This window comes from Bos taurus, chromosome 24 (assembly GCF_002263795.3).
Source record: "Bos taurus isolate L1 Dominette 01449 registration number 42190680 breed Hereford chromosome 24, ARS-UCD2.0, whole genome shotgun sequence".
In the NCBI taxonomy this organism is placed as follows: Eukaryota; Metazoa; Chordata; class Mammalia; order Artiodactyla; family Bovidae; genus Bos; species Bos taurus.
The window spans coordinates 43,129,447-43,154,886 of record NC_037351.1 but is presented as its reverse complement, the minus strand read 5'-3'; the positions used below and the strand labels follow the sequence as shown (position 1 = coordinate 43,154,886).

The 25,440-nt window shown below is 41.1% G+C and overlaps 1 protein-coding gene across 6 annotated transcripts in view; it reads left to right on the top strand.

Annotated features, from left to right (window-relative positions):
• PTPN2 (protein tyrosine phosphatase non-receptor type 2) overlaps positions 1–25,440 on the top strand; it is an 86,322-nt gene that overhangs the window by 10,284 nt on the left and 50,598 nt on the right. For all 6 annotated transcript variants that reach the window (XM_059880975.1, XM_059880974.1, XM_005224263.5 and 3 more), the window contains 2 exon segments: positions 10,302–10,392; positions 23,721–23,821. In XM_059880975.1, coding sequence (XP_059736958.1) covers positions 10,302–10,392; positions 23,721–23,821 — 192 coding nt within the window.

Here is a 25,440-nt window from a genome sequence, read left to right as displayed (position 1 = left end):
CTTTCAGAATGGCTGAACCATTTTGTATTCCCACCAGCAGTGAATGAGAGTTCTGTTGCTCCACACTCTTGTTATCATTTGGTGGTGTTGGTATTTCAGATTTTGTCCATGCTAGTATTTGTCTTTGCCTATTTTTAAATTTTTGTTTTGTTGAATTGTAGGAGTTCTTTATATATTCTGGTTATTAATATTTCATCAGATATATATAAATATTTTGTCCCAGTCTGTGGGTTTTTACTCTTTAGATAGTGTCATTTTATGCAAGTAAGTCTTCAGTTTTGATGACATCCAGTTCATCTATTTTTGCTTTGTTGCCTGTGCTTTTGGTGTCATAATTTAGGATACCATTGCCAAATTCAAGATCATGAAGATTTTCAAACCTTATGTTTTCTCCTAAGATTTTCTTATGTTTGGCTCTTATAAATAGGTCTTTGATCCATTTTTAGTTAATTTTTCTGTGAGGTGTATTGTAAAAATCCAACTTCATTCTTTTGCATGTGGTTGTCCAGTTTTCCCAACACTGTTTTTTGAAAAGACTGTCCCTTCTGTGTTGGATGATCATGGCCCATTTGTTGAAAATCAGTTGACCACAGATCTGAGGGTTATTTCTGAACTCTCTTCTATTCCACTCATCTGTGTCTATCTTTTTGGCATACCACATGGGGTTGATGACTGTAGCTCTATAAATATTGTAATCAGGCAAGTGTGATTCTTCAGCTTTATTGTCCTTTTTCAGTATTGTTTGACTTTTCTGCATCCCTTGACTTTTCATATAAATTTTGGGATGAGTTTTTCTATTTCTATAAAATTGTCATTGGAATTTTGATCGGGATTACATTGAACAAATAGGGATTTTGATAGGGATTACATTGAAAAATCACTTCTTGAGAGGAACAAGGTCGTGAGGCAAGGAGCGGTAGGTTTGCAGCCGCCATTTCTTCTGCCTCCCGTCTCTGGATCTTTTGTAGAGCGTCCAACAGTGCTATGTTGGGATAGAGCATCCGGAGGTTCACAACCTCTGTGGTTCGTCGGAGCCACTATGAGGAGGGTACAGGGAAGAATATACCATTTTCAGTGGAAAACAAGTGGAGATTACTAGCTATGATGACTTTGTTCTTTGGGTCTGGATTTGCTGCACCTTTCTTTATAGTAAGACACCAACTGCTTAAAAAGTAATCCATGAGACAGATAGGAAGAGGAGCATGTTAAGAGGTGCAGTCTCTTAAAAGGATCAATCCCTTGAACTCAGCATCCTAGATATGTTTGTAAATAAACTTATAGCATAAATCCTTAATGCCTCTTCTCTGAAATATGGAACATGATAATTGAACGTGTGCTTACATTTTGTTTGGGTAATATTGCATTATTAGTTTCTTAATTAAATATGTATTTGATTAAAAAAAAAAAAGAAAATCACTTCTTATCATTTTGTCATCTTAATACTGTCTTCCAGTCGATGAGCATGAGATAGCTTTCCGTTTTGTTTAGGTTGTATTTAATTTATTTCAGCCATCTTTTATAGTTATTAGAGTACGGATCTTTCACCATTTTGGTTAAGTTTATTCTTAAGTGTTTTATTCCTTTTCATTCTATTATAAATGGGTATGTTTTCTTAATTTCAGTTTTTTGCATTGTTCATTGCTAGTATGTAGAAACAGCTGATTTTTGTGTGTTGATTTTGTGTTTTGCAATTTTTCTGAATGTGTATTAGCTCTAACAGTTGTTTTGTGGATTCTTTAGGTTTTTCTACACACAAGATCACATCTTTTGTGAGTAGAGGTAATTCATCAACTTTCCTTCCAACTTGGATTGCTTAATATTTTTTTGCCTAGTTCTCAGGTTGAACATCCAGTGCTGTGTTGAATAGAAGTGATGAAGGTGGAAATCCTTGTCTTGTTCCTGATCAATTAATTTTTTCTGAATAACTGCTTTTAGTATACTATATGTAGAGTAATCCATCTTTCCTTGTTCCTGCCCATCCATTTACAACACCATTTGCATAATTTGTAGGGTCTTATGTGTGTGTTGGGTGAGTGAAGCATGAACAAAGGCCTGCATGATCTGATCTCTTGCCACTTGCTCATCCTTCAGTCTTGCATTTCCCTCTTTTGTGAACCACAAGTGTTGTGTTGCTTATGCTTCTTGCAGAACACCAATCAGTCATTCTTCATTCATTCCTTATGTATGTTCACATGTCTGTGACTTTGCACAGCTATTTTGTCTACTTGGACCCGTCTTCCCCTACTCCTTGACTTGGCTTCAGCCTGCTCATCTTCAGGCAAATGTAAATCCTCTTTCTGTGTTTACTTTAAATGTGAACATGCTTTTCTTATGCACTTAATAGACTTGCTCCTTGATAATTTCAAGTCTGAGGTCTGATTTTAAAGAGAAAGTTGTCAGACACAGTTGTACAAATAGCAGTAAAAATTGACAGTAAGAAAAAAAATTGACAGCAAGAAAAGTCAGAAAATGAGAAACGGATATGATTTTCTAGGTCTTTAATCCCATGCAGTAGAAGATTTTTTTGTTGTTGTTCTTTCTTATTGAAATGACCAAAACAGAGTGATAAGGGGAAAAAAGTTATTTCTTGACACTAGAGAAGGGTCCCACCCACATACTTGAGACTTAGGGAATTTTGATAGTAAAGTGTGAACATCCACAAAAGTTTGGGTAAGGGCACTTTCCTGTATAGATGAACAAACACAATATTAGAGATATGAAAAACTCAGCACTTGAAGAAAATGAAACTGTGTCCTTTAGGGCATGTGAAATAGTATAAAAAAGAGAGAAAAGTGGAATTCAGATCCCCAATATGACAAGAGAAGATTGCAAAAATAAAATAAGCTGAGATCAAGAATGAGTTCTTGAAGTTATAAAATGTGACTGTAAAGAAAATTTAGGACTCCCTAGCAGAATAGATTGTGCAGAATGCCAAGTTAACTTGAAAAACAAAAACCTCACATTTAGGAATTTAGGAGAAAGATTAATAGTAAGAGAGCATTTAAAGCACAGGAATTTCTCAAATGTCTGGTTAAAGTTCTGAAAGAGAGGACAGAGGAGACAGATGAATCAGGAACTGAGGAGACAGTGAAGAACATCTCTGAGCCAAAGAAAGCCTTGAAACTCAAGGTCAAAGTTTTTACCAGGAATACATTTAAAAAGCATAAAAACTTGGCTCCATTTTGCTGACCTTTCTAAGTATTCAAGGTAAAGAAAAAGCAAGACAAGTTATCTTTAGGGAAGAACAGGTCAGATTTGCATCAGATCCCGGGGAAAAGGAGATGTTGGTCAATCTTAACATAGTCAACTCACACGTGCAAGTAACGTTGAAATACAGCTGAGGAGCTAAATGAAAGTTTCTCCCAAATAGCCCAGTTCCATTTATTGATTTGTTAATGCCTTTGTTTATGTTGTGTATTACCATTCCAAGATAGTGTGAGTTTATGTGACTGCTGGCAGGAATGCCTGCATGGGATGTGCCATGATTTGTTCATGGTTCATATTGTTTCCCTGAAGTGAACATTCAGGTTATCTCTAGCCTTTCAGCATCATAAATAACTCCATGAAAGACATTTTGTGCATGAGTTAGATATGTTTTGGATCATTGCCACAGAGAAATAACGAGTAAGTCAATTATTCCTAGCTTTTTTGAGCAAAAATCATATAGAAATCAATAGAATATAAGTTTTTGGGGGTTAAATTCTTTAAAACAAAGATCTTCCCCACTTAAATTTACCTCTGATTAAAGGTGGCCTTGGGTGTTAGATGAGCTCAGTGGTTCTCAGCTGGGTATTGGTGGGTGTGTTGGTCACAGATGGGGGAGGGTCTGCTGCTGCTAGATGGCCTGCTGGGCACAGGCGACCCCACAGCAGAGCCAGCCAGCCCGCTGTCAGCACTCTGGGGGGTCGGGAGACCTCAGGTTAACAGGTTTACCACTGACAGAAGTATCCTTGGTTGGTACTTAGGGCCACAGTTCATGGTTCTGTCTGTGGTGGGAGGGGGATGTTTCAGCAGGAGGACATCAGTGGATACTGTGTTGAGTATAGCAGACCTGGGGGGTGGTTTAGCGCTTCCCCTCCCCTCCCCATTTTGAGAAACACCAAGTACTTTATTGTGTACACAAAGTGCTTAAAAATTATTTTTATGTCTTAGTCAGTCAGTTCAGTCGCTCAGCCATGTCCAGCTCTTTGTGACCCCATGAACCGTAGCATGCCAGGCCTCCCTTTCCATCACCAACTCCCGGAGTTTACCCAAACCCATGTCCGTTGAGTCGGTGATGCCATCTAACCATCTCATCCTCTGTGATCCCCTTCTCCTGCCTTCAATCTTTCCCAACATCAGGGTCTTTTCAAATGAGTCAGCTCTTTGCATCAGGTGGCCAACGTATTGGAGTTTCAGCTTCAACATCAGTCCTTCCAATGAACACCCAGGACTGATCTCCTTTAGGATGGACTGGTTGGCTCTCCTTGCAGTCCAAGGGAGTCTCAAGAGTCTTCTCGAAAACCACAGTTCAAAAGCATCAATTCTTCGGTGCTCAGCTTTCTTTATAGTCCAACTCTCACATCCATACATGACCTCTGGGAAAACCATAGCCTTGACTAGATGGACCTTTGTTGACAAAGTAATGTCTCTGCTTTTTAATATGCTGTCTAAGTTGGTCATAACTTTCCTTCTAATTAAGGAAGGAAACTTAAGAAAAAGTTCCTTTTCCAACTTTCCTTCCTTTTAATTTTATGGCTGCAATCACCATCTGCAGTGATTTTGAAGCCCCAAAAAATAAAGTCAGCCACTGTTTCCACTGTTTCCCCATCTATTTGCCATGAAGTGATGGGACTGGATGCCATGGTCTTAGTTTTCTGAATGTTGAGCTTTAAGCCAACTTTTTCACTCTCACTTTCATCAAGAGGCTCTTTAGTTCTTCTTCACTTTCTCCCATAAGGGTGGTGTCATCTGCATATCTGAGATTATTGATATTTCTCCCTGATATCTGAGGATATTGATATTTATGTTTTAGGTGGTCCTCAAAATCTGTTCTCAGTGTCAGATCTGATTACTGTTGAGATTTGGCACTGTTGTCTGTATTAGTTACGAGACCTGTTCTTTAGCTGCTCGGAAAAGAAAAGAAAATCAAGCCACAGCTGACTTAACAAATGGGGACTTCCTTTTGGGATAGGAGTCCAGGCCTGTTCCTGTGGCTCCATCATGCCATCTATGACCCTCTTCTCGTTCTGCCTAACCTTCCTCAGAATGTGCTGTCACCGTAGGGTCACAGGACAGCTCCTGCCCTTTGCCACCCCCACGTCAGAGCCTGTGCTCAAATGAGCCAGCCCTCTTGCTCACAACTCTCCTGCAAGCCTACCAAGTGATTTTTGCTTATTCCCACTGATTGGCCAGAGAGCACTGCCCCATGACTGTTCTTAGCTGTACTGGAGTTTGGGAAATACAAGCTTTTTAATTGGGCTTGTTGTAAGTCAAAAAACTACATTCAGAAACGTTTAGTAAGAAAAAGTCTATTGGAGCAAGCAGCTAGTATATACCTCTACAGCTGTTTTCTAAAGTGCTGGAAAGTGAAAGTGAAAGTTGCTTAGTTGTTTCCAACTCTTTGTGACCCCTTAGACTATATAGTCCCTGGAATTCTCTAGACCAGAATACTGGAGTGGGTAGCCTTTCCCTTCTCCAGGGGATCTTCCCAACCCAGGGATTGAACCCAGGTCTCCCGCATTCCAGGCGAATTTTTTACCAGCTGAGCCACAAGGGGGAAGGGTTTTTTTCTAAATGCACTGAAATTAAAGGTAAAGGAGAACAAATAATAATGATAGCTTTGGAAGTTTGAGAGACTAGATTCTGTAGAATTCTTTTTTAAAAAATTAATTGAGAAAATGTGTTTGTTACGAATGTATTTCTTAACCCCAAGCATTTGACTGTTTTATGGCGTTTTGTACATTACGGTGTTCTGTACATGTACATTTGCAGTCCATGGGGTTGGAAAGAGTCGGACATTACTGAGTGACTGAATTGGTGTTTTGTACATTAAGATCACTTCCATACCCCAATACTTGGGACCTTGCCTTTTTCTTCTTTTGTCATATCAGCAGTTTCATTACAGTATACACAAAAAAAGTTTTTTCAAGAAAAAAACTGGAAACAGCAGCGAACACATGGACTTAACTGTGAAAAATAGTTGTATAAGCATAACAGAGGTATTGAGGAAGGGCTGGTAGAATGCCCTTTTTAAAATTTGTTGTAGTTTTTAGTTGTATGAGGTGTTTTTTTTTTTAACATACACCGAATTTTAATCCCATATCAGATGTATGATTTGCAGCTATTTTCTCCCAGTCTGTGGGTTGCAACAACTTTTTGATATGATTTTAAAACTACACATTAGCATTAAGACTGATATTATACTAGTATTTATTTGTATTTTAGCTAGTTTATTTTAAAGCGTCAGTAATATATAAACTGAAGAATATGTGAACATATGGTTAAAAATTTTAATGGCTCAAAAGGTCTCCAGTAAAAAAACAGTTAAAAGGATGGAGGGTTACCATAGAAGAGAGAGAAGCAGGATAGAGAAAAGCTGTATACAATGAGCTTTATTCCTTTCCTAAAAAAGACTAGAAACAAATATGGCAAAAAGTGGTAACAAATGTTTAAACTCACTGGTAGGAACATGGAGTGTCCTGTTACCTATATTTTTCTGAAGGTGGCTTAGACGATAAAGAATCCGCCTGCAATGCGGAAGATATGGGTTCGATCCCTGGGTTGGGAAGATCCCCTGGAGAAGGGAACGGCTACCTACTCCAGTATTCTTGCCTGGAGAATCCCATGGACAGAGGCGCCTGGAGGGCTACAGTCCCTGGGGTTGCAAAGAGTCAGACACGACTGAGTGACTAAGCACAGCACAACACAACGATATAAATCTTGACCCTCCTCTTCCTCCCCACAAGTTACTAATGCTTTGACTCCTTCCAGAAGTGTGCCTTGTGTTCTCAGGCACAGTTGTGTCTGCGTGGATGGAGGTGGGAGCTACTCGACATCTGTGTGCCCGAGACCATCCCACGCACATGTTTGTAGCGCTTGTGTCCCTTTCCTGGTTCCCACCTGTCCCCCTTCCTCCCCTCACCTCCATGTCACTCCTGATGGGCCCTGAGGTTGCTGCCGATGTCCACTGTTAACGACAGTGAACATCCTGTTACACTGGTGTGTGACTGTGATGTAAATCCTGGAGGTAAAGTTGGTGGGTCAAATTATAACCATATCAGATTGTTCTCACAGAAACATTACAATAGTTTACACCCCTGCAGCAGCATGTCTGAGCATCTCTTCACTCTCCTTTCCTGCCTGTTGTTAAAATTTCATATTTTTGTCAACTGTTTCTCTGCATTTGATGCAGAAGAGCTGTCAACAGAAACACGCGTGTTTTGGTAGTTTTCATGTTTTTCTTTTATATCAGTTACTAACTTGGAATATAAATTTACTTGTACTCTATAGTGTTTCAACTCTTCATGTAGTGTTTGAAATTATACAGATATCAGCCTAGACCTGAATATGTTTAGCTTTACATATAAAATTTACTATTTGACATTTTAAAACTTTTTAATTGGTGGAAATGAAGCTTTTTTCTCTTTTCACTCAGTCACAGGAGTTTGTTACAATATGCTTTCATGGAAAAGTGTTTGAAACTGAAAGGTAATAGTCTGTATGGGACTGGTAGAGCTTTGATACTAAAACTGAATAAATTGTATGGGACAAGAAAATTAGAGGTCAACTTAAATATGTAGATGCATACATCTTAAAATAATGGTATGACCAGACAGTAGAATATCATTCTGCAGTAGAAAGAAATGAGCTATGAAGCCATGAAAAGACATGGAGAAACCTTAAATGCATGCCCATGCATATCTAAATGAAAATCTATTATTGTAAGTCGGCACATTACCAGATTAAAGGAGAAAACTTATGATTATCTCCATGAATGCAGGGAAAACTGAATAAAATTCAGCACCCAATCATGATGAAAGAAGCATTCAGTAAACTGGAGACTGAGGGAACCTTCTTAACCTGAAAAAGGATATTGACCAGAAATCTAAACCAAATATTACACTTTGTGGTTAAACCTTAGAAGTAGTTCTTCCAAAATCAGAGAAAAAAATAATTTCTATTTGACATTGAATAGAAGGTTCTAGCCAATGCAATTAGATAAGAAGAACGTGGAAGCAACCTAGATGTCTATTGACAGATGACTGGATAAAGAAGTTGTGGTACATATACACAATGGAATATTCAGTTCAGTTCAGTAGCTCAGTCATGTCCGACTCTCTGCGACCCCATGAATCACAGCACGCCAGGCCTCCCTGTCCATCACCAACTCCCGGAGTTCACTCAAACTCACATCCATTGAGTCGGTGATGCCATCCAGCCATCTCATCCTCTGTCATCCCCTTCTCCTCCTGCCCCAATCCCTCCCAGCATCAGAGTCTTTTCCAATGAGTCAACTCTTCACATGAGGTGGCCAAAGTACTGGAGTTTCAGCTTTAGCATTATTCCTTCCAAAGAACACCCAGGGCTGATCTCCTTCAGAATGGACTGGTTGGATCTCCTTGCAGTCCAAGGGACTCTCAGGAGTAATATTCTCAATGGAATATTATTCAGCCATAAAAACACACATTTGAGTCAGTTCTAATGAGGTGGATGAACCTAGAACCTATTATACAGAGTGAAGTTAGAGAAAGATAAATATCTAATGCATATTTACAGAATCTAGAAAAATGGTACTGAAGAATTTATTTTCAGGGCAACAGTGGAGAAACAGACATAGAGAATAGATTTATGGACATGGGGAGTGGGAAGGAGAGGGTGAAATGTATGGAAAAAGTAACATGGAAACTTATGTTACCATATGTAAAATAGATAGCCAAGGGGGCATTTGCTGTATGGCTCAGGAAACTCAAACAGGGGCTCTGTATCAACCTAGAGGGGTGGGGTGGGGAGGGAGATGGGAGGGAGGTTTAAAAGAGAGGGGATATATCTATCTATACCCATGGCTGATTGATGTTGAGGTTTGACAGAAAACAACAAAATTCTGTAAAGCAATTATCCTTTGATTAAAAAATTTTTTAAAAAAAGGAAACGAGGTATGAATTAGAAATGTGAAGTGTTAAGGAGGAGATAGAGTTATTATTGTTTCCTGATATTGAGAAATTCAGAACCAGCTACCAAACAAAGTCAGTGGCAATGACTGTAGTGTGTGTGTTTCTGTTTCTTTGTGTATGGCAGATTGCATTTTCCGGAAGGGCTGCACCAGCATATGATGCACCCCCTTTCCTGTTACACAAAGAGGCTGTGATTCCTTTCACTGAGAGTTGGTCTCTGTTCCCAATTCTTGTTGGAACGCCCAGTGGGTAAAAAGATGAGCTATAAAGTTACTTGTCGTGGGGCTGTTGGGTGGGGGCAGGCAGGCATGGGAAAATCTTGAATAAACTTATTTATGCTTAATTTACAAAACTGCTTAGTGCCTAATTTTTAAAATACTGTTTCTCCACATGTAGTAGTGTGAGCAGAAGCCCAAATTGTTCTTTGCTGTTAATGTGTACTCCTTTTCTGGGAGGGGATATGCTTCTATTTTTACCTGACTTCTTAGGGTAATGTTCCACGTGGGGAAAAAATGCTGGTCATGATAGACACGCCACGTCGCTGAGTGCCTCATGCAGGCATCGTGGCACAGAATCTTCCATTGTGGAATGCTGAGAACCGGAAGGGTCCTGAAATGAGCATTTGTGGCTCTAAAATAAGATTTGAGAATATTTCTGGAGCTCAAAATAAAGTAACAGTTATATGGCTTGAAGATAACAAAATAGATTACAATTTTAAGATCGACACTCTGGAGTATAGGCAGATATTATTTGGAGAGTTTAGTTGGAATTGGAGTGTGGTGTGGTGACCTGAGATTCCTTCTTTGCAGTGTAGTTGCCTGAACTGTTTAATGTGGCTGTGGGTGTGAGCACAGCAGAGCAGTGCAGTGCACGTGTGTGAGAACAGAGCCTTTTGCTTGAAGGGCTGTGTCCAGCCCTGGGGTCCCAGGCTGTCAGCTCCGTGGACCTGGTAGATCATTCAGCCCCTAGCCTGTTCCCCTGACACACACAGTGAGGGAGACAGTGTTTCCATTGGTGTGCTGAGACTTGACAGAGGCGCTGGGCATGTCCTAAGTGCTCAGTGAAAGTTATTTTATACAGGCTGGGAAACTATCTTTTTGCTATATAAAGTTTAAGAGAAATGTTAAAATATATTTTTGTTATTTTAAGGAAATTCGCAGTGAGTCCCATGACTATCCTCATAGAGTGGCCAAGTTCCCTGAAAACAGAAATCGAAACAGATACAGAGATGTGAGCCCATGTAAGTACTCATGGCGGGGTGGCGCGCGCGCGCGCGCGTGTGTGTGTGTGTGTGTGTGTGTGCTGGTTTGTTGTAGGACACAGGACATGGCAGAAAATGTTGGGGTCAAGGTTGATGAGCATGGTGGGTTTTTTTTTTTTTTTTGTATCGACATATATACGCGCTCTTTAAAGAAAACTTTTGAGGTATGAAATTGTGGAAGGAGGGGAAATTGCCTGTAATTACCTCCTCTTTCAACACAGCCACCATTTACTCTATGTATTTGCTACCAACCTTTTTTTTTCCACTTGATTTTTGTTCTTTCAAAATAATCATAATTATATATGTATGTGTACTCATATATATCTATATACTTTTCATATTATTCTATAGCTTTTATAAGTATTTAAATATTTATTCATATAGTTTGCTTTTTCTGCCTAAAATGAAAAAGTAGTATGTGCATACTATAGAAAAGTTTTAAAACATAAAAATGTGTAAAGGGAAAACTCTCATGACTTAAAAACTTTAAGGTTTATATCCTTTTGGTATTTGTCTGTGTAAATGTGTGTCCTTTTAAATTCAGTTGGATCCTGCAGGTACAGATCAAGCTCTCCTCCCACGAGGCCACACACTCTGGTGGTTTCCTGTCCTGAGCACGATCTGTCAGTGGTTGGATTTCGATTCCGCTGTGCTCATGTGGGTACACACATACATGGTTTTGTGAACAGTTGTAATATCAGGGCTTTTAAAATGTGTTCAGGTGATTTTATTTTTGTCCTGGTTGAGGCCTCCTTCCGGAGAAGGCAATGGCACCCCACTCCAGTACTTTTGCCTGGAAAATCCCGTGAACGGAGGAGCCTGGTAGGCTGCAGTCCATAGGGTCGCTAAGAGTTGGACACGACTGAGCAACTTCACTTTCACTTTTCACTTTCATGCATTGGAGGAGGAAATGGCAACCCACTCCAATGTTCTTGCCTGGAGAATCCCAGGGACGGGGAAGCCTGGTGGGCTGCCGTCTATCGGGTTGCACAGAGTCAGACACGACTGAAGCGACTTAGCAGTAGCAGCAGGCCTCCTTCACATACTGCCTGAGGCAGCTTCACTGGCCACAGGACTCCCCGAGTTTGGTTTCAGTGGGCGAGCGTGGGCGGCGTCCTCCGAGCTGCCTGGGTGCTGGGCATGTCTGTGCCCAGGGCCTTCTCCCGGCCTCCCTGTCTGCCATCACAGCACCACTCTTCCTCCCATCTTCAGCCTCTTTCTAAGAACTCTCTTCCTTTATTTTTCACATGTGCTCCAGTGTCTTCTGATGTCATCCCCCATATCCATTGCAGCTGTGACTTAGTCCAGCTGTGTCCACAGCTACGTGGACACAGGCACGTGTGTGCCCACACATGTACATACAGTCCTGGAAGAATGCATCACACAGTCTGTCTGTCCAGCCTCATCACCCACGTATTCTTCAGCCCCTGGTTCTACCCCAGCCTCCCTACGGAAACTTTTATTCTGAAGTGCTGTTCACTCTCTGGTTTTCTCTTGCAGTGAGGGACTTTCTGCCATTGTCTTTTCTTATCCCTATGTGATTTTTGACATTGGCAGCCATGCCTTCCTTCCTCACGTCAGTCTTAATTTTGCTGTCACTCCTCTGGGTGATCACCCCTGTTCAGAGCTTCTTTCCTCAGTTGTCTTCAACTTGAGGGCTCTGTCTGTCTGCCCCTCCTGCTCCCTCTCCCATCTTGTGTGAGTTCAGTTGCCATGTTTCTGCTTATGGCCCCGGATCTTGTCTGCAGCCTGTGTCTCCTCAGATACAGACCCATTCACCCACTTCTTGTGACCTATCTCTGTCTTGCTGTCCCGTGGCCACCTCAGGCTAAGGATTCCTCCCACATCCCTCAGTCCTGGCCCTACTCCTGCTCTTTCTACCTTATACCCCATATTCGTACTGGACCACTAGCCACATACTTGCTGCAGCTGGAAACTCATACTTCTCTCCCATTCAGTTCCCATGTCTGGTTGGTGACTTGTTGTTTAGTCTCTAAGTTGTGTCCGACCCTTTGCAACCCCAGTGACTGTAGCCCTCCAGGCTCTTCTGTCCATGGGATTCTCCAGGCAAGAATACTGGAGTGGGTAGCTGTTCCCTTCTCCAGGAGATCTTCCCAACCCAGGGATTAAGCCCATGTCTCCTGCATTGCAGGCGGATTCTTTACCATCTGAGCCACCAGGGAAGACTGGGGACTCCTGCTAAATCCAGATGACAGAAGAAGTGTTTTTTAAAAGCCCTTAAGGTGGTGCTGGCAAACCTGTCCTGATTGAAAGTCATCCTATCATTTCCATACATAGACTTGTATGGTTGTTGCCTTGTTCAGAAAACCTGTACTGAAAACCAGCTCTATGCCTGCTCTGTGTGCAAGGACCGTAAGTCCACACACCCTGCCCGCTCACCGTATATGTGCGGTGTGGGGGTTCGTACCTGCTATGCTATGTGTGTTGGGAGGTGCTCAGTTCTGCTTGGGGAGTTAGGGACGGCTTTTAAGATAGTAACTTTTGTTTTTTAATAAAATAGTCTATTTTAAACCAGCATTTATTTTTCCCATCCATACAGGAAATAAAAATAGATAATACCTCATGTGGAAAAAAAGATAATACTGAGTGCAAAGCAGACAATGATGTTTGCAAATAATCGAAAAGAATTGGTTCTTTTCTTAATTCAGAGTTTTAGATCTTTCTGAATTTTGATTCACCAAGTCTGGAAATGTATTTTTAAACAAATTCCTTACACAATTGTTATGTATCCAGCTTGAAACTACATTTGGAGGTATGAATATGAGATGCATGTTCAAAGAGGGGTGTTTTGAAATAGAATTTTAAGAAGTCCACAGTCTTTATGTAATTGCTGTGACTGAAAGATGCCTCATTTGTCTCAGTTAACCATGAGGTGATTGTAGAAGAGATGAGCAGAAAGGTGGTTGACTGAGAAAATAGAGGTTGTAGTAATCACATTGAGGATTGTATTTGTACTGTCAGAGACAGCTGCCAGGTTCTGAAATCTTCCTCACTATTTGCTTTGCACATAGAAATCCCAGTTTACTGTTTGATATAAGAGGAAGTCCCAGCCTTTTGTTTTCTCTGGCCATCAAAGAATAGTTTTTTGTTTGTTGTTTTTGTGATAAAAACACATACCATAAGTTTACTCTTTTAGCAGTTTTTAGGTGTCTGTCACCCATGTTGGTGGCTGTATGCATGTTGCTGGACCACAGGTCTTGTCATCTTGTGTGGCTGAAATGCCACCCCTCCTCCAGCCCCTGGCTGTCACCATCCTGCTTCCTCTTTTCTCAGACTCTGATCACTTTAGATGCTTCACAGAAAATGAATCATACAGTGGTTCTTCTTGTGATGGGCTTACTCCTCACAGCATAATGTCCTCAAGGTTCATCCTTCAGTATTTAAAGTAACACATGGACTTCAGATTCCAGTTGTGTGGCAGGTTAGACAGTCCATGGTTTCTTACTGCTGCAAAACAAGATTCTCATTAAGCACACGTTTTAAATAAATTACTCGGTGGGGAGGAAGTAAGGAAAAGATTCAGGCTTTCTGTGCTCTCCACCTCCTACAAAAAGATCTCAAGAAATGGCATAGCTTCTCTGAATGCACAGGCCAGTGTCAGCTGTGACATTTGTATTCACCTAATAGTCTCCAGGTAAATATATAAGGCAGAAATGACTAGGATTACAGAAAGACATTGATAATTCTATGTTCACAGATTTCTTAAGGCAAAATAATAGTAAAGAAGTGGAAGGTTTAGACTGCACAGTTAAGCTTAATTTAATAAGAAAAATATAGAACCTTATGTCTAGCAATTAGAGAATTCACATTCTTCTAAGACTGCATGGAATACTTGTAATAGATGGACCATTGACTAGGCTGTAAAAGTAAATCTTGACACAGTTTAAGAATTACTGCCATACAGGCCATGTTCTTTGACCGTAATGCGATTAAATTATAGATTATTAATAAAAAGATAAAAATTCCTATAAATTTGGAGATTTATTTAAAGATTTCTAAATGATTCATGGGTCAAGATGAAATCATAATGGAAACTTAAAAATGAACAATAGGTAAAATCTACTTAGCAAAACTTGCATAAAGCAGCAAAAACAGTACTGTAAAAAAATACTGTTTTAAATGTTTGTATTAGAACAGAAGGTTGAAAATTAAAGTGCTAACTGTCTAACGTAATTTAGAGTAAAAGTAACAGGATAAACACCAAAAAAAAAAAAAAAGGCAGAAAGGAAATAATACAAAAATAAAAGCAGAATGGAAATCAATGGGACCATACCCAGGACCAAATAAAATCAAATGTTGGTTCCTTAATAAGACTAATCAACTAGCAAGATTGAATAAGAAAAATAACACAGATATACAAAAACCAGACAGAGGCAGATGCATATAAATAGTATTAGGAGAAAAGGGGAACAAAATACAGATGTAAAATGACTTTAAAAGCTAGACTACTGTAAACAATTATGGCAATAAATGTGATCACTTAGAAGAAGTAGAACAGACTCCTGGAAAAATAGCATTTACCATTGTAGATTAAAGGAGAAATAGAGTCTAAGGAGGCCTGTGACAGCTAAATAAGTTAAATTAATTAATAAACAATTTTGCATTGAGAATTCACTGAGACTAGCTGTTTTAACAGGCATGTCTTATAATAATGAAAGCTCTCCCAGAGAACAGAAAGAGAATACTCCCCAGTTCCTTTTGTGAGGCTGTTAGATGGGTAATTTGGATGTCCAAAGCAGAAAAGTTTAGTAAGAGGAATAAAAGTTACATGCGTACCTGTGTCATGGATGTAGATGTAAAAATCCTAAAGAAAGGTTAGCAAACTGAATATGGCAATATCTATATTAGTTTTAGGAATACAAGAGTGGCTTAGCATTAGACAGTCTTTAAATGTAGTTAATCTTAGTAACAAGGTAAAAGAGAAAAAGCCATATGAATATCTTATAGATGGAGAAAGATTATTTAAAGTCCATTCTTGCTCCTGATTAAGAACAAAACATATATCAAACAGAAGGAAAGTTCTGTAACTTGAGATGACACCAACAGTCACATCACTGTGTTTTGTTAAAAAAAAAAATTTAATTAATTTATTTGGCTCTGCTGAGTCTTAGTTGTGGCATGTGGGATCTAGTTCCCTGCTCAGGGATCGAACCTGGGCACCCTTCATGGGGAGCTCAGAGTCAGCCTCTAGACCACAGGGGAGGCCCCACGTCACTGTTAACGATAACATGTTACAAACATTTTCTAAAACTTGAGGACAAAACAAGGGTGTCCACGAACACTACTTCCACTTCATATTGTCCTTTGGTGGGGGGCGGGGAACAGAGCAGACCCCAGAGGCCAGGTACCACCCCCCCAACACACCTCCCTGACAACTGTTTCATCTGACCACACTGTTCCAGTCGCCTCTACTAAAAGGTCCTGGAGCTTTCTGAGCTCTTGTTTTGCTGAGTTACTTCACTCCTCAAGTCAGTTATAGTTTCACCTGCTGATATTTCAGTTCAGTTGCTCAGTCATGTCCGACTCTTTGCGACCCCATGAATCGCAGCACGCCAGGCCTCCCTGTCCATCACCATCTCCTGGAGTTCAATCAAACTCATGTCCATCGAGTTGGTGATACCATCCAGCCATCTCATCCTCTGTCGTCCCCTTCTCCTCCTGCCCTCAATCCCTCCCAGCATCAGAGTCTTTTCCAATGAGTCAGCTCTTCTCATGAGGTGGCCAAAGTACTGGAGTTTCAGCTTTAGCATCATTCCTTCCAAAGAACACCCAGGACTGATCTCCTTTAGGATGGACTGGTTGGATCTCCTTGCAGTCCAAGGGACTCTCAAGAGTCTTCCCAAAAAAAAAAAAAAAGAGTCTTCTCCAACACCACAGTTCAAAAGCATCAATTCTTCGGTGCTCAGCTTTCTTCACAATCCAACTCTCACATCCATACATGACCGCTGGAAAAACCATAGCCTTGACTAGATGGACCTTTGTTGGCAAAGTAATGTCTCTGCTTTCCAATATGCTATCTAGGTTCCTTCCAAGGAATAAGCGTCTTTTAATTTCATGGCTGCAGTCACCATCTGCAGTGATTTTGGAGCCCCCAAAAATAAAGTCTGCCACTGTTTCCCCATCTATTTGCCATGAAGTGATGGGACCAGATGCCATGATCTTTGTTTTCTGAATGTTGAGCTTTAAGCCAACTTTTTCACTCTCCTCTTTCACTTTTATCAAGAGGCTTTTCAGTTCCTCTTCACTTTCTGCCATAAGGATGGTGTCATTTGCATATCTGAAGTTATTGATATTTCTCCCAGCAATCTTGATTCCAGCTTGTGTTTCTTCCAGTCCAGCGTTTCTCGTGATGTACTCTGCATAGAAGTTAAATAAGCAGAGTGACAATATACAGCCTTGACGTACTCCTTTTCCTATTTGGAACCAGTCTGTTGTTCCATGTCCAGTTCTAACTGTTGCTTCCTGACCTGCATATAGGTTTCTCAAGAGGCAGGTCAGGTGGTCTGGTATTCCCATCTCTTTCAGAATTTTCCACAGTTTATTGTGATCCACACAAAGGCTTTGGCATAGTAGGGAGGTTTAATAGTGATCTGGACTGGAAAAGGTCAGTTTTCATCCCAATCCCAAAGAAAGGCAATGCCAAAGAATGTTCAAGCTACTGCACAATTGCACGCAGCTCACACGCTAGCAAAGAAATGCTCAAAATTCTCCAAGCCAACCTTCAACAGTACATAAGCCATGAACTTCCAGATGTTCAAGCTGGATTTAGAAAAGGTAGAGGAACCAGAGATAAAATAGCCAACATCCGTTGGATCATCGAAAAAGCAAGAGAGTTCCAGAAAAACATCTGCTTTATTGACTACACCAAAGCCTTTGACTTTGTGGATCACAACAAACCCTGGAAAATTCTTAAAGAGATGTGAATACCTGACCACCTTACCTGCCTCCTGAGAAATCTGTATGCAGGTCAAGAAGCAATAGTTAGAACTAGAAATAGAACAACTGATCGGTTCCAAATTGGGAAAGGGTTACATCAAGGCTGTATATTGTCACCCTGCTTATTTAACTTCTGTGCAAAGTACATCATGTGAAATGCTGGGCTAGATGAAGCACAAATTGGAATCGTGATTGCAGAGAGAAATATCAATAATCTCAGATGCGCAGATGCTTTCATAGCAGAAAGCAAAGAAGAACTAAAGAGCCTCTTGATGAAAGTGAAAGAGGAGAGTGAAAAAGCTGGCTTAAAACTCAGAATTCAGAAAACTAAAATCATGGCATCTGGTACCTTCATGGGAAATAGATGGGGAAACAGTGGGAACAGTGACAGACTTTATTTTCTTGGGCTCCAAAATCACTGCAGATGGTAACTGCAGCCATGAAATTAAAAGACGCTTGCTCCTTGGAAGAAAAGCTCTGACCAACCTAGACAGCATAATAAAAAGCAGAGACATTACTTTGCCAACAAAGATCTGTCTAGTCAAAGCTATGGTTTTTCCAGTAGTCATGTATGGATGTGAGAGTTGGACCATAAAGAAAGCTGAGTGCCAAAGAATTGATGCTTTTGAACTGTGGTGTTGGAGAAGACTCTTGAGAGTCCCTTGGACTGCAAGGAGATCAAACAAGTTCATCCTAAAGGAAATCAATCCTGAATATTCCTTGAAGGACTGATGCTTAAGCTGAAACTCCAATACTTTGGCCACCTGATGAGAAGAACTCACTCACTGGAAAAGACCCTGATGCTGGGAAAGATTGAAGGCAAGAGGAGAAGGGGATAACAGAGGATGTGATGGTTGAATGGGATCACCAACTCAATGGACATGAGTTTGAGCAAGCTCCAGTAATTGGTGATGGACAGCCAAGTACTGCAGTCCATGGGATCATGAAGAATCAGACACGACTGAGCAACTGAACTGAATTAGTGATCTGTCATTCTAAAAAGATTCCACCACAACTTAGCAATTTGAATATGAACATTTTGTGGAGTTTATTGTATAAACAATGCTTGAGCACTTGGTAGCCTAGATTGTTGGATACTGTGCCTGGTAGTTGCTTTAAGAAGAGGGAAGTAGATTTCCCATTTTGTGATAGTTGGATTCAGGAGTTGAGGCTAATGAATCAGTTCAGGATTTCTTAACTCTGAACCTGAGTTGCAGGGCCTCCTCTTCCCTTTGTTCTTGGGGCTGGTGGCACAGTCTGTTGTGTCCCCGGACCGAAGGCCCGTACCTGTTGTAGTCTTCAGTCTCTGTGCTTGGCGTACTCTCAACCCAAATATTCATGTGACTGACCCCCTCCAAGTCTCTGCTGAAGTGTCAGTGCATGGCGAGGCCCACTTTGACCACCCTGTTCAGAATCCCAGTGCCCCCCTCCACCTCCCCAACGCAGCTCCCTTTTATGGGGCTCTTTCTCCCAGGGACTCTTTTTCCCAGAGGATTTATTGCTGTGTGACAGGTAACTTACTTGATTGTCTTGCTCATTGCCATCCCCTTTCTGAGCAGGTGAGCTCTGGGGACTATGGATGGGCTCCAGGGGCTGGGGCATGCATACTTGGTCTGAGAGGTTTGCCGGGTGCTCTTGGGTTTGTGGGTGGAAAGGGAAGAAGTCCGTTCCCCCGCTCTCTTTCCCTTTCAACTTTTAGGCTCTTTCTCTGAGGAGAAGTACGAGTTTGAAGGAAGTGGTGAGCTGCTCATGACTGTGCCAGACCCCTGTGTGGTGTTGGATGGGGAAGGTGTCCATGATCGAGCTGCATTGGGAATCTCACCCATTTTGTGAGGACACCTCCCAAGTCCTGTTTCCATCCCAGAGACTCTGGGGGTGGATTCAAGAGCCCTTTTCAGTTTGGGGGTGTGTGGAGGCAGAATGTTCAGTTAACACTGTTCTGTCAAGTTTAGGAACTTGAAGTCACGGCGGATGGAGAGATGGACACGTGTGAGCAGCTGGCCTCTGGTTGGAGGCTGTGGAACATGTAATGTCTCTGTCCTGGTTGTCTGGCTTCCGGCATATGTGTTGAGGGGTGTGGAAGGTGGTCAGTATAGAGAGCAGATTGTCTGGTGAAGGGATGCACGTGGGGACCTTCCACGAGAGGAGAAGTCCTGGGCCAGGTGTTCAGAAGGGTGACTGTGTGTGTGTGCGTGAGGTGGAGGCAGGGAGCAGGGTGGGAGACAGCGCAGGGTTAGGGGGCTCAAGGGCACCTCTGGGCCTCTGCTCCTGCTTCTCTAGGGTGCAGTGGAGACTGAAATGCTCACATCTCAGCTTGGAGGCTAGGGTGGAGGAAGTGAGCTGTTCAGGTGTATCCTGTGGGTCCTGCCCAGACTGTGGTTGGTTATATTGTCAGAGAAGGAACCATTCAGCCAGCAGGGTTTTTTTTCAGAGGGGGCAGAGGAAACAACTGCTTTTGGTTCACTGCTTGATTCATGAGGGAAAGTTCATATTACTTGTCCTCGAAAATTCTCCTTGTGGGCTTCCCTGGTAGCTCAGCTAGTAAAGAATCCACCTGCAGTGCAGGAGACCTCAGTTCGATTCCTGGGTCGGGGAATTCCCCTGGCAAAGGGATAGGCTACCCACTCCAGTATTCTTGGGCTTCCCTGGTGGCTCAGATAGTAAAGAATCCACCTGCAATGTGGGAGACCTGGGTTTGATCCCTGGGTTGGGAAGATCCCCTAGAAGAGGGCATGGCAACCCACTCCAGCATTCTTGCCTGGAATGGGGTCTTGAAGAGTGGGACATGACTGAGCGACTAAGCACACAGCACACAGCATTCTCCTTGTAGGGTTGAAGGGAGCTGACGCAGTCAGATGCTTGCCTCATTTGCAGGGAATTACCATGCAGTATGGAAATCAGTATTGGAAACGTAGGCCCCCACCCTATGCCTGGTTGAAAATGGAGCCTGACTTGCGGGGAGATTGGTCTTCTGCCCAATTTCTGTTAATTATTCCTGATGTCTGCCTCAGCATAAATGTGAGCCCTTCCTGCTTGACCTGAAAGACTTTCCAGAAGGAGATGTCTTTACAATAATGAAAAAGGGTGAAACTGTGGGTGGGGAGGTGGGTGGGGTGGGAGAAAGAGCTCATTGTGGCAGTATTGAAAGAGGAAGCTGATCTGTGTTGTCAGCTCAGGCAGCTCAAGCCAGTCATTTCTTGACAGATGGAACCATTTCTCAGAAAACAGACTGTGAGGTGGGAGGCCTGGGGACTCTTCATCGGAAGTTTGCCTAATCTAACTTGAGGGCCGTGGTTCTGTGGGGCGTGCGTTTCTTTGTCCCCCACGATGATGCCACTGTGCAGGAAAGCATGTGTTCTTGGTCGTCCTGCTGCTGGTGGTGTTAGATGTTGAGAAATCAGATTTCCTGTGCAGTGTGGTTTGGTTGCTTTTGTGGCCTCTCATGCAGTTAGTTTGAATCATGTTCATTTTCTCCCTTTGCTGGATCCTGTAGGTGACTGGGGAGAGGGAGTAACACTCTAAGTACACTTAGAATGAGGAGGAGGTGCTGTGGGCTTGCTCCTTGCTGATGCCCCGAAGCTATGGGTCTCTATTGTTTTGGATGTTTAGTTTTTGTTTGCTTGTTTTTAATGTATATTTGGCTGCACCGGCTCTTAGTTTCAGCCTGCAGGATCTAATTACCCAAACAGGGTCGAAACTGGTTCAAACCCTGCTTAGGGAGTGTGGAGTCTTAGCTGCTGGACCCCCAGGAAGTCCGTGGACTCTGGCTTTTGATAGTCTCATCTCAGAGGTCCCTAGGTAGAATCAGCTTCTGTGGGAGAGGAGAGAGCAGGTCACTTCCCGGGTTTTTTCCTGAAAAGTCAGAGGTTGGTTTGGAGTGAACTCTTCACAGATTTGGGGCTGACCAGACTTGATGGGCAGGGAGAGGAGACATTGATCTCGGGCAGGGGACCTGTGTCACCCTCAAAGGTATTTCAGACCACATGGTGACTGAGTCTTCAGGGAAGAAGAGGCTTTGTCTTTGTTACCATTGCTAGAGAATATATAAATCATAGAGTCACAATTCCTCATAAAAAGGCTTTGAAGTTTCACTTCCTGAAATGTGTATACTTACTTTGTAGACAGTGTTAATTTAACACAAGAAACTCATGTTTTTTTCTCTGCACAGATTCTCTTCTGAATCAAAAAGTTACATGAGTTTAATTTTTTATTAAAAAATCTTTTTTAGTGGAACAGAAGAATTAAAATGATATAAGTATAGGGTTTTTTTTTTTTTAATTAGTCCTGAGGCAAAAACATAGGTTCAAAAACTTGTAGCCAGTTCTAAATGGCTAGAGTTTGCCAAGGATTTCCTTCCTTTCCGGGGTGCCGTTTCTATAGTGACCTGCTGCTCCCCACCATTTAGAACCGGGGTTCTGGGGACCCCATCTGTGCTTCTTGGGGTATGTGACTCTTGTATTTAATGACCTGGAGTGACACCAGGTGTAGAGTAATACAGGAGGGAAAATAACAGTGAATCCAGTGCAGAGTCCAGAAGGCAGGGGTCAGATGTCCTGAAAACCCCCCTGAAGTCTTTCTCTTGGCTTATGGAAGGGTCTGGATGACCTGCTGGAACTCCCTTTGAGGGGAGACTTGGCGTTTATGGATTCTTGCTTCTTTTGCAAATTGCTTCTTCACTTGTGGAATAGATAAGATTAGTCTCTGTTTGTGTTCTTACGGAGATTACAACATGAGGAAACACATTCCTTTGGGATTATATTTTAGGGGGATTTGAATTTTAGGGATGCATTGTTCTTCTGATTGGTGTTATCTGGGAGGCATATGGACTTTATTTTGTTAATTATATAGCTGAACTTTTTACTGTCTCACATAACCATTAAAGAGTGATCAAACTTAAAAAAAGAAGTGACTGTTTAAAAAAAAAAGTGACTGTTGACATCATCTTTCCGAGAACACTAGTATAAGTGATTTACTATAACAAGATCTTTGCTTTTCCTGTTGGCCAATGACGTGTAATATTTACGGAGGTCTTGGGTTCAATCCAGCAGAAACATTTCATATAAATTATGTGCGAAACTAAAACTGTTTAACATTTTCTTTCATATGGAGATAATATGAACAACTCTTTCAGTTTAAGAGTGGGGAAGAGAATGGTTATTTGGTATTTCCTTGAGGGGCACAGTTTATACCAGAAGGTATTCTCCAGCTAGACATCAAAGATGCATGTAGGTTGTAATTCAGTCCTGTGATTCTGCCAGGTGTGTATTTAATATTCCAAGTGAATGCTAATCCTGTTGTTACATGCATTCTTCCTCTCTTAGCATCTTCCCTCCTACCATAGTGATAGAAGGTAAAGTTCTGTGCTCCATCTGTTTACATTAGCACAAATTCTAAATCTGTGATATCTTCACGTTTAAAAACTAAAAGTATTTGACACAGCCCAAGTAATGAAGGACTTTTACGTGTCTGTTACAGAGTTGGCATATTCCACATGTGTTAAATATAGCTTAGCACTTAATCTAATTAGTTCAGTTCGGTTCAGTCGCTCAGTCATGTCCGATTCTTTGTGACCCCATGGACTGCAGCACTTCCCTGTTCATCACCAACTCCCGGAGCTTGCTCAAACTCATGTCCATCGAGTCAGTGATGCCGTCCAACTATCTCATCCTCTGTCATCCCCTTCTGCCTTCAATCTTTCCCAGCATCAGTGTCTTTTCCTATGAGTCAGTTCTTCACATCAGGTGGCCAAAGTATTGGAGTTTCAGCTTCAGCATTAGTCCTTCCGCTGAATATTCAGGACTGATTTCCTTTAGGGTTGACTGGTTGGATCTCCTTGCAGTCCAAGGGACTCTCAAGAGTCTTCTCCAACACCACAGTTCAAAAGCATAAAAATTATTAAAATATAGCTGAATGCAGATCTGTTGAGGCAGGAAGAAAATGAAATGTAGTTTTATGGTGGGATCTGTCCGGTCTTATTTTTTGGAGGCCGTTGATTTTTGTAGGAAAACTTGTTAGTTCTTAAGCACCAGGAGTCTTAACCATCCTTTTTCTTTTGGGAAGATCGGTACTTTATTCCTTTTACTGTGTTTTACTCTTTCATCAGTTTTTCTACTTAAACAGCAGCTAATCTACCACCAACAGCAGCACTTCCTTCTAACACACAGTAACAAAAGGATTTCATCTTTGCACTTTTTAAAAAAAGGAATAATTTGGGATTTAACTCAGTTGTGATGCTAATTTATTTTTCTTTGTTTTTTCTGTCATTTTATAAATACCCAGAAAATTAATATTCAAATAAAAAAGAAATGCAAGTTTGAAATGACGATATGGTTTATCATTTTCTGTTTCAGATGATCACAGTCGTGTTAAGCTGCAGAATGCTGAAAATGATTATATTAATGCCAGCTTAGTTGACATAGAGGAGGCACAGAGGAGCTACATCTTAACCCAGGCAAGTGGGGTGACATGGAGTGGAGGCCTGACTGCCATTCCTGGGGTCTGCTTTAGGATGGAGCAGAAAGTGTGTCCTGACTTCTTTTGGTGATTAAATGGCTGTTTCAGGTTTTTCTATTGTCTTGTAATGAATGGTAACATAATATTTTACAGCTGTGTATATTTAAGATAAAAGCAATTGTTACTGTTACACATTCTCTGCAGGAAAGTTGTTCATGAGGTTTGGCCAGCTGGTTCTTTTCTGGCCAGCTGTCCTCCTTGCTGTAAGTTTGGTACAAAGTCTCGGTTGGTGGATACTTTGTTCCTTCTGCTTCTCTTCACTTGAATCAGGACCAGAGGCACGAAAACTCTTCTCTTCCCTGGCCTGGTGTGTATTTTCAGTATGGACAAGTCTTGGGTGTTAGGTGAGGGTGTGAGCAGGGTGCCTGGACCACTGATGGGGTGGCCTGAGAGCCCACTGGCCTCTTGAGCCTCCTCCCTTCTCAACACACCGGCCGCACCCGTGCTCCATTGGCACTGTTCTTTCACTCTGAGATAGCAGAAATGATTTGGGTTTATCCACACCAGCTATCCTTTGTTTATCAGATTACAGATTTAATTAACAGTGCTGCCATTTCCCAGCTAGTGATTTTTAATTATTCCAAAGATAAACTGTATTATTAAGTATCTTGTTATAACCTATAAAGGAAAATAATCTGAAAAAAATATATATATATGTAACTGAATCACTTTGTTGTATACCTGTAACTAACACAGTATTGTAAATCAACTATAATTAAATTGAAAAAAAGATAAACTGTATATTTGTAATGTTTGAGATTTTTAAAGAACCCATTTCAGATTAGAATAACCTGTTACTGAAAGTGAAAACTGTTGAAAATGGTAAGATGTTCAGATGAATGTACCTATCAACTGTTAGGCTATCTGTAATTCACAGAAAACAAAAATTCATTACTCTTTTTTACTTGGCATAAAGCAGCTCCTGTAAGTCAAAAACAAAAAGAAAATCTATGAAAAAAACTGGCAAGGAACATAAATTCACAGTTTACAGCAGGGAAGTAAAGGTAGACAATATATATGGAAAAGATGCTCAATTTTTCTAAATTTAAACCAGGAATCAGTTACCACTTCTCACCTGTCAGAACCACAGATTTAAAAGTTTATAGTACTTAGAGGTCTAATATGTAAAGACATGAAGGTAAATGTGAGAGTATTTGTTATAGCTTAATGGCACAGGACCAAAAATAGTAGGACAGAAACAGTCTGTAAGGAGCTGGCTAAATAAATTATACACATGCTATTAGTACCGATTGTTTCTGGGAATTAGGAAAAAATACAGAATTCACTTTGCCATTTTCTGTTATATTTGAAGTTTTTCTTATGTGCATTCATGATGTTTTTAATAGTCATTTTTAGAGTTGAAAATTTCACTTTCTGTTTTTAAAAGCCATGTTAAAAATAGAAAAGAATAATTACCCTAGATTCCTTAGCACACCCTTTCTTATTCTCTTTTTTCAGTCTTGTTTGTCCTTTCCTCTTTGTCATCTTAGTCTCTAAAAATGTAATTGTTTCTCAAGATTCTGATTCAGGTTTCACCCCCACCTAGTCTGTACTCAC